This window comes from Limulus polyphemus, unplaced genomic scaffold, assembly GCF_000517525.1.
Source record: "Limulus polyphemus unplaced genomic scaffold, Limulus_polyphemus-2.1.2 Scaffold3509, whole genome shotgun sequence".
Classification (NCBI taxonomy): Eukaryota; Metazoa; Arthropoda; class Merostomata; order Xiphosura; family Limulidae; genus Limulus; species Limulus polyphemus.
This window is the reverse complement of record NW_013669119.1, coordinates 103,452-113,009: the sequence shown is the minus strand read 5'-3', so window position 1 is coordinate 113,009 and position 9,558 is coordinate 103,452. Positions and strand designations below refer to the sequence as shown.

General features: G+C 35.7%; 1 protein-coding gene across 1 annotated transcript in view; it reads left to right on the top strand.

Moving 5' to 3' along the window:
* LOC106469479 (trissin receptor-like) overlaps positions 1 to 5,869 on the top strand; it is a 14,065-nt gene extending 8,196 nt beyond the window's left edge. Inside the window, exon 2 of the mRNA XM_022398012.1 lies at positions 3,693 to 5,869. Within this exon, the coding sequence (XP_022253720.1) occupies positions 3,693 to 4,990 (1,298 nt within the window). The 3' untranslated portion in view covers positions 4,991 to 5,869. The remainder of the gene's footprint in view (positions 1 to 3,692) is intronic.
* The last annotated feature ends 3,689 nt before the right edge of the window (positions 5,870 to 9,558 follow it).

Genomic DNA, 9,558 nt, shown 5'->3' with positions numbered 1-9,558 from the left:
AGGATTTGGAAAGTATGGCACACAAAGCCTACCGAACTGTGCCACCCGATCTCTTCAAGTTGTTGCTGAGGGATCGGTTTATAGATGCCTTGGACAGTCCACAGCTGAAGATACAAGTAAAGCAAGCACACCCCTCTACTATGCAGGATGCAATGGTCAGAGCTCTTGAATTTGAATCCTACATTAAGTCCAAGGTTGGTACAGTCATCAGGATTCAAGGACAGAAAAGGGCAGCTTTCAGAGAAGTTTGAGGAGGGACTTTGCTGGAGTGTAATAAACCTGGACGCAAGAGAACTCAATGCTGGCAACTTCAACACAGGGAAGATGCCACAGGAGGAAAGGCTGCTACCCAGAAAGGTTGTTGGAACTGTGGAGAGCAAGGACATATGAGGAGCCAGTGTAAGAATAATATTACCAATAAGGCAGCCTCGGGGGAAACCAGTAGTAGTTGGTGTTGAGGTACGCCCACCAACCCCCATTGTGAAAGTCCCAACAGCTAGGTGTAAAATGCCAAGCATACATAGTGTCTACGTGACAGGAAAGCTGGATGGCCAAAGGTACAACTTTGTCATAGATTCTGCATCCCAGCAAACCCTTGTGAGTATCAAGATGCTGGATCACAAAGGAGTATCAGAAGCCATACAGAAGCTCTGTGGTGTGACAGGACATTATGCAAAGTTGTGGGGACCAGTGTGGGTAACTGTTGAGCTCATGGGCGTGAAGAACAGACACAAAGTATACTTGGCTGACATTGAAGACCAATGCATGTTAGGGTTTGACTACTTACTACCGAGGAAGTGTGTAATTAATTTTGATAAAATGACGTTTAGGAACAACGAAGGCCAAATTTCGATAAGTGTTAAAAGAGAGGTTGAACTAACCAGGTGTCATCAAGCTGAAGTTAAAGTGACTGAAGGAGTTGATGATGGTGAAGTGGAACTAAATATAGATATTAAAGCAGAGCAGGAGAAAGACCAAGATTTGAAGCCAATAATTGATTTTCTAAAAGCAAGTGTTTTGCGCCCTGCTTAGGAAGGGTGTCTAGCTTAAGCTCTGTGACAAAGAACTATTGGGCAAAATGGGACCAGTTGAAGCTTGAAGATGGTATTCTTCTCTGGAGCTGGTAAACTACAGATGGAAAAGTGACGATCTGGTAAACGGTTATACCGAGAAAGTTACGGGAAGTTGTGCTGCGTCAATTCCATGATAGTTTAACAGGAGGACATCTCAGAATTAAGAAGACATTGAGTCTCCTACGACAGATATTTTACTGGATATGTATGAGGCAAGGTGTGGAAGAATGGTGCAGAACATACAGTACATGTTGTGCTAAAAGGGGACCCAAGCATAAAGGACGTGCTCTAATGAAGTTATATCAAGTTGGCACACCAATGGAAAGAGTAGCCGTTGACATTGCTGGTCCTTTGCCCAAACTCGTGCTGGAAACAGGTACATTTGTGTGGTGATGTATTATTTCACCAAGTGGCCTGAGGCATATTCAATACCAAATCAAGAAGCTACAACTGTAGCTTTGGCTATTAGTGATTTCTTCTTCAGATTTGGTATGCCATACGAACTGCATTCAGATCAAGGCCGTAACTTTGAATCAGTTGTGTTCCATGAATGCTGCAAGTTGTTTGGCATACGAATGACCAGAACAACACTACTTCACCCACAGTCTGATGGAATGGTAGAAAAGTACAACTGGACACTGGGACAGGAATTGACAAAGTTTTGAAATAGCCGCCAAGATGACTGGGATGTCTTATTCCCTCCACTGTTGATGGCCTATAGGATAGCAGAGCATGAAGCCACTGGATACACTCCAGCAAAGTTGATGTTTGGTCGGGAACTTCGGTTGCCAATGGATCTGTTAACAGGACACTCACCTTATGAAGAGTTGCCTGAGAATGTGTCAGAGTTTGTGAAAGTGTTATCTGAAAGGATAAATAATATTCACCATCAAGTGCGATCAAACCTGAAAATGTCTGCTGATTCGATGAAGCTATGTTATGATAAGAAGTCTACTGAAATCAGCTTTGTACCAGGAGACAAGTTGTGGTTGTATAATCCCAGGAAGACCAAAGGCAAGTCTCCTAAGTTGTCTTCTCCATGGGAAGGCCCATATGGCATAGTGGATCGTCTCTCAGACGTGACTTTCCGAATAAAATGTGGTCAGCGAGGTAAGCCAAAAGTGGTGCATGCCAACAGGCTTTGGCATTATCACGGTCCAGGACATTTCAGTTGGGACGAAGTGAACAACGGAACAAAAGACACCACTAAAGACGTGTCACCTGGAAAGGCTACTGTCGAAGAAGAAACTCTACCCAGTTTAGAGTTGGGAAACAGTGAAGCCCTTGCTGAAGTTACTACCACTGATGTGACTATTACCAATAATAGGACAATTCCCGATGGAGCAGATGAACCTCACGTGAAGCAGAAGCCAACGAAGTGGAGACCAGTATGGAAGAAGATACGTCCCGTAAAATTAAGAGACTTTGTTGAATTTTAATTTTGTGTTTGTAAATCCTGTACATTTAATTAAGTTATTGTTAATTAGCTGTTGGTTTAACTTAAGTGGCTATTGTTCTGGACGAACAATACTAAGGAAGAGGCAGTTTTACGACAGCGGAATTCACCTGACGCTGATAACACGTAATGAGTATCTAGAATATTCATGAGTATCTAGAACGTTCTTGAAGGCTCGAGTGTTTGCCAGACACCCTCCATTTTGTATATATAAGACCGGCAAGAAGTGACGGCATAAATCTTTGAATAGCAGATTATCTATTGGGTTAATGTAAGTGGCTATTGTTCGGGACTAACAATACTAAGGAAGGGGCAGTATTACGACAGCGGAAGTCACGTGACGCTGGTAACACGTCATGAGTTTCTAGAATGATCATGACTGTTCCTGGCAACTCTAGTGTTTGCCAGACGCCCACTATTTTTTTTTTATATAAGCCCGGCAAATAAAGCGGAGATATATTGCAGATAGGTAGATATAGAGACAGATAATCGAGTCAAGCCGTAAGTAAATGGTGTAAATCGTTGTGAATTATAGCGTGTGTTTAAGTTAAAGTGACTGTGTATTGAAGAGTTGTATTGATGAAGAATAAACTAGTTTTATTTAAGAAAGGGCTTGCATCGCTGAAGTTCCTTGGGAAGAATTTTTACGAGAAATTATCAAACGAACAAAGACGTAACAATGTCTTAAAATAATATTTCATTAATCATAGGGTACGGGTACTCCAGATAGTTATTAATATTCTGTGTGATTGTTTTAAATAAAAATTTTGCATGTACCGATGACATAAAACTATTTACTTTAGTATATAATAAACAATGTACAATAGAAAATTAACTGATTATCTGAAATATTCAATATTTGCGATAAGGTTTTATTTTCATTCTTATTTCAACGCAATTTTAAATAAATATACATTTATTGATTAAACAATGAAGAGGTATAATTAGAATAAGTTTTAGAATTAAACTAAGAAATAAACGTATGAAAATAGAAACTCAGTTTCTGATTGTTTTTTTATTATTAAAATTAAAACATTGTTTAAAACCTTAACAACTCATTAATCTCTCTAAGTTGGTAACTTTGAATCAATTTTTGTGCTTTGCTACTACTAGACAATACAATTTTGGTTGTTTTAAACCTGTTGCTCTGGTTTCTCTTTCAGGGAATTTACTGGTTATGGTTGTTGTTTTTCTCCACCGCCGCCTGCGTACGACAACGAACTTCTTCTTAACGAATCTTGCTGTGGCTGATTTCTGTGTAGGTGTTTTCTGCGTTTTTCAAAACCTTTCATTATATCTGATGAACAGTTGGCCGTTCGGAAACATTCTTTGCAAAATGTACCATTTCATCCAAAGTTTAAGCTACACTGCATCTATTGTTATCTTAATGGTTATCTGTGTTGAAAGGTATGTCGCTATTATCTATCCCTTATGGAGCAAGCATGCTTTTACTTTGAATCGCTTACGTGTTATTATATCGGTAGTGTGGCTAGTTAGTGCTCTTTATTGCTGCCCCAGGCTCATAATTTACGGCACAGCAGAGCTTCCCTCAGCATCCGGGACCTCAGTGGAATGTTTCATGCAGCGCCGCTTTTACGATTCTGAAATATACGACATTGTAAATTTCGTGTTTCTGTTAATAATTCCTTTAATTATTATTATTTTACTTTACGCCATCATTGGAATTCATCTGTGGAAAGGTAGGTTAGATTCTGATGAGCTTGAGAACATAAAAGACATGGAGCTGAAGCATTTGCGTAGTGTTTTAAGTAGAAGACACTCTACACTCCGAGAATCTCCCTCCACCCTTCTCTGTTGCCATGGCTGCGAGTCAGGAAGTCCTGGCCATATCCACGGGGCTCATTTTGTTATAAGGAAAAATGGTGGGATCTGCATTTGTCGTGAAATACGTTCATCTATAATTGACATATCAAGGCTCACCGTCACGGACCATTGTTGCTATTGTAATGTGGGTAGAAACCTTCGTATGTGTGACACAAAAGCCAGCACGAGTAGAGATAAGTTGAAACATTCTACAAGCAAAGGGAGCAGCCACTCTATGTCTTTTCAACAGCATTGTCTTTCTCGAGCTCCAAGAACAATTATTAAAGCTAGAAGAAGAGTTGTTCGTCTTTTGTTGGCTGTTGTCTTGTCTTTTGCTTTATGTAATTTACCTTTCCACGCTCGCAAACTTTGGCAGTATTGGTCTCCTCAATTCGATGGTGCCAGCAAAGGATCCGTTTTTCTTACTATTGGCACGACTTTACTATTGTACTTTAACTCTGGAATAAATCCCATTCTTTACGCTTTCCTCTCAGAAAACTTCAGAAACTCGATGAAGGAAGTAGTGTGTTGCAGAAAACATCCAATCTCAAGCCGTTTTACTTCTCATCACTCAACTGTACGAGCTCCTCAACCTTCTCAGTCAGGATATGAACGGAAACCTTCTCAATCTGTCTAAAAATAGAAACCTTTAACAAGTTTTCATGATGCTCAGATACAATTTGTAAGAACATTAAGTATTATATTTATTTTACTGTCATCCGTAAGATATCCAGATTCAACTAAATCATTGCCGTCAACAACATGTAATTCATAGAGCACACACTAATCTATAAAAACGCAGATTAACATTTTAACTGGATATGTGCTTACCTTTCACCATTAATTTTTTCATAGATATTTAAAAGATTGTATTGGTTTTCTATACATACTCACTTATATACAGTATAAGTATATAACCATGATATGCTAATTTGTAGTTTAGGTTTTAGGTATATGACCTTCCCGTATTTCTAACATTATATACATATGATGTTTAACATGATACAATATATTCATTATACATTGTATATTATGAGTGTAAAAGTAATAACACTGAATATTTTGTGTGTGAAAGTAACAACACAATATATTGGAACCAAAACTGTACATCTCCAAAATTCTGGAGTGCATATTTCTTCGTGAGGCCTGTCGTTGTTGTTTGTGCTGCAACTCAACCTACATTCGTAAACATATATTAACAAGCATGTTTCCATTTCTTTGAAATTCAATTTTTTTTTTACAGAATACTCAGTAATATCTGGAAATAATGTGAAATACATTTCATATTCATTCAGCAATTATATACAAGGTATTCAGACCATCGATAAAGAGTTCTTCTAAACTAATATATTTCTATTATATGTATTTGTTCCATTAATTACTCGAACTGCTCAGAGTCCTTAATTTCGCGTTTTGTTAGTCATGACACCCGTTATTTTATGTACATAATATTGATATATAATTTTATTGTACTAAGTGCAAAGTTTTCTCTCACTACTATTTCAAATTGGAGTGATTTTAACTGACTCTAACGCATTTTATTTTATATAATACCGTAACACAAGCTGCATAAAATGTTGAAAACACTTGTATGATGAATATTTGAAATAAATATATCCGCTCACAACTGACTGTGATTTTGTCTTAACTATTAGGCATTGAATCAAATTCAAATTAAATATGACAAAAAATATTTTGAGATTGCCGGTAAATTTTGTCTGTAACTTTTTATTATAATATATATACTATCTTGGTCAATGGTGCAATACCTGTTCTTGTGATCCTTATTATATTGTTTCGAATGAACTAATCGAATATTCCCAACCAATAGACATACAAAGTTAAATTTCGTTAACTTTTTATCAACGTTCTAGTTAGTGTCAGTTGATATTAGCTCAAAAAAAAATTGCAGCACTCGACTGTCTGTTGTATAGGTTTTGTTACGTTGACGCTTTCTCAAATTTTTTCAAAGTGTTGCTGTTCTTAGAAAAAATAGTATATTAAGAAATGTTTAATGAAAAGAAACAGCCAATATTAAAAAATGTTAAAGGAAAAGAAACAGTCAACATTAAGAAATGTTTAATGAAAAGAAACAGTCAACATTAAGAAATGTTTAATAAAAAGAAACAGTCAACATTAAGAAATGTTTAATGAAAAGAAACAGTCAACATTAAGAAATGTTTAATAAAAAGAAACAGCCAATATTAAGAAATGTTAAAGGAAAAGAAACAGTCAACATTAGGAAATGTTTAATGAAAAGAAACAGCCAGTATTCAGTGAAAATTATTTTCTCAACTTTTCATCAAAAAGGAGACACCACAGTTAACATAACCCCATTCCGTGCAGAACAAACAGACTCTTAAGACTAGGCCATTCTATTGGGTTAGCGTAAGTCTGAAGACATAACTATAAAAATCAAATTTCTATACGCGGGCTGGCAGAGCACAGATGTTCCGTTGTGTAGCTTTATTCTTAAAAATTAACAAATAAAACTTAAGACTAGGTTTGTCAATTAACAAATAAAACTTAAGACTAGGTTTGTCAATTAACAAGTAAAACTTAAGACTAGGTTTATGCTCATTAAGCCGAAAGTTGAAGCTTTCAAAACATAAAGAATCTTCACCGGATGTAAAATTGCCTGTTCCTCTTCATAAACCATGTTTGTCTTACAGTATGCACTACGTTATCTGTATTCCAGTAGACTGACAAATGTTATAATACTTAGAATATAACTAAGTATGTGTAAGAAATGCACACATAACAATTTACGTTCGATATGATGGCATGCATTACTTAAATTATACATAAACAATTTTATATACTAGACGATCAACAGTATCCAATAAAGAAGATATGCTGTATATATCTATTAAACCACGCAACATTTAAACAAAATTAGATTCATTCTAAGACTGTAAAATGAGAAGGACGAAACATTTTATAAACTCTAAAATGAGATGGACGAAATCATTTTCTAATTTGTAAAATGAGAAGGACGAAAAACTTTCTAAGCTGTAAAGTGAGAAGGACGAAACAATTTTTAATCTGTAGAATGAGAGGGCGAAAACATTTTCTATACTGTAAAATGAGAAGGACGAAAAATGTTTATCTTGTCTGTAAAATGAGAAAGACGAAAACATATTTTCTAGTCAGTAAAATGAGAAGGACGAAAAAACTTTCTGGACTTTAAAATGAGAAGGACGAAAAAATTTTCTAGACTGTAAAATGAGAAGGACGAAAAAATTTTCTAGACTGTAAAATGAGAAGACAAAAAAAATTTCTAGACTGTAAAATGAGAAGGAGAAAAAATTTTCTAGACTGTAAAATAAGAAGGGTAAAAAATTTTCTAAGCTAACTCTTTTTGATTTTTAATACAAAATTATTGTCCGAAATGTTTATTATTATTATTTACAGGATTATTGAAGTCTGTAATAGCAAATAACGCTGTATCTTTAATTGATATGTAAAAAGACAATTATCAAAATATTTTTTCAATCTGTATGTAAGTCCAATGATGATTAACTTATAAAGACCATAAAGCTATGAAAGTTTGCTGTCATTTGTATTATTTAAAATGCAAGTCAAATTGTTTACAACTTTTAAATCATTTTCCAGATGCAATTCAAACGTTATTACATAAGCCTGCTCTCGGCCTCAATTATTCACCATTTCACATATTAACTGATGTGTATTTAAAAGCGTTCATTCTTCAATTACGTTTCCCATTTTAACCAATGAACATTGAATTTATGAATCAAGTTGCAAATCAAAATATACTAATCAAAGTCTTCTTTAGACTCCAACAAGTTATTATTAACTGGGTCATGAATATATTGGCAAGAACGGGTGAAACATGATTGCCCATACTTAAACCATCTATTTGAAGGAAATGTTCGTTGTTTCATGACCCAGATCGAAACACAAGCCATACATTCTGTGCTTCATCCCCCACTATACTGGTACAGATATGTCGATGACACTTTTCCTGGTTTCACTTATACAGAACGCACACTAACTTTCTTTAAACACATAAATTCCATTCATCCTAACATCAAATTTACCATAAAACACGAAAACAATAAACAGTTATATTTTCTTAACCTCAACATTATTAGATGGGATACACAGTTTAAAACCAAAATTCACCGTAAGAACACACACACCGGCCTCTACATCCCCTGGAATTCCACTTATGGCACTACACAATAAATCAATACACTGAAAAACCTCATAAACCTAGCCACAAGACTTTGTTCAACGGACTACATAGATGAAGAGATCAACCAACAAATTTCCACCAGCTATTGTTGAAAAACGCTCCAACATTCACCACAACAAAACTCAACTCACTAACAAAATTGATCTAACAAACCCAACAACATAACATTACACTGTATTTTACCTTTTGTTCCTGAAACCAGCTCAAGAATTATCCACACTTGGACAAAACTAGCCAGTAAACACAAAATTCCTGTCAACGTCAAACTCTCTCAAAAACCCGGTCTTAAATTCAAATCGTTATTAAACAAAAATTATTTAGAATCATACAATACGAACGTCATTTACAAAATAACATGTAATAGCTGCCCAGAATTCTACATCGGAGAAACAGAAAGAAAATTGGAAACCAGATTGACAGAACACAATAAAAAACCGTCCCACGTTTTTCACCATTGCAACTCAAAAAAAACCATGCAAATTTTAATACAATAATTTTAAACAAAAAACCAAATATAAACAAACGAAAAATCAAGGAGTGTTTGTTTGGTTGTAGTTATGCTCAAAGCTACACAATGGGCTATCTGTGTTCTGTTCACCACAGGTATCGAAACCCGGTTTCTAACGTTGTAAGTCCGTAGACATATCGCTGGGTCACTGGGGGGGGGGGCAAAAACGAGGAACCCATTTTAATTGAACAAAACAACCCTACTCTAAACCAATATCCTGAGGTGCCAAGATAGCTCTTCTATGTCGTGCAACAATATCCAGTCATGTGACCTCTTTGTTCCATACTCTCTCTATATATATATCTATGTCAGTGTAAACTCCTTGTACCTGATAATGACAAACCTTGTCGAAATATTGTACATTTTCTGTTATGTTAAACTTATATTAAAGTTTTCCTTCACTATCCATTCAAGCGTCTCCAAGCCTTATCAATCAGCAATAGCTTTATCACCCAGGAGTTCTAGATTTCATCCAATG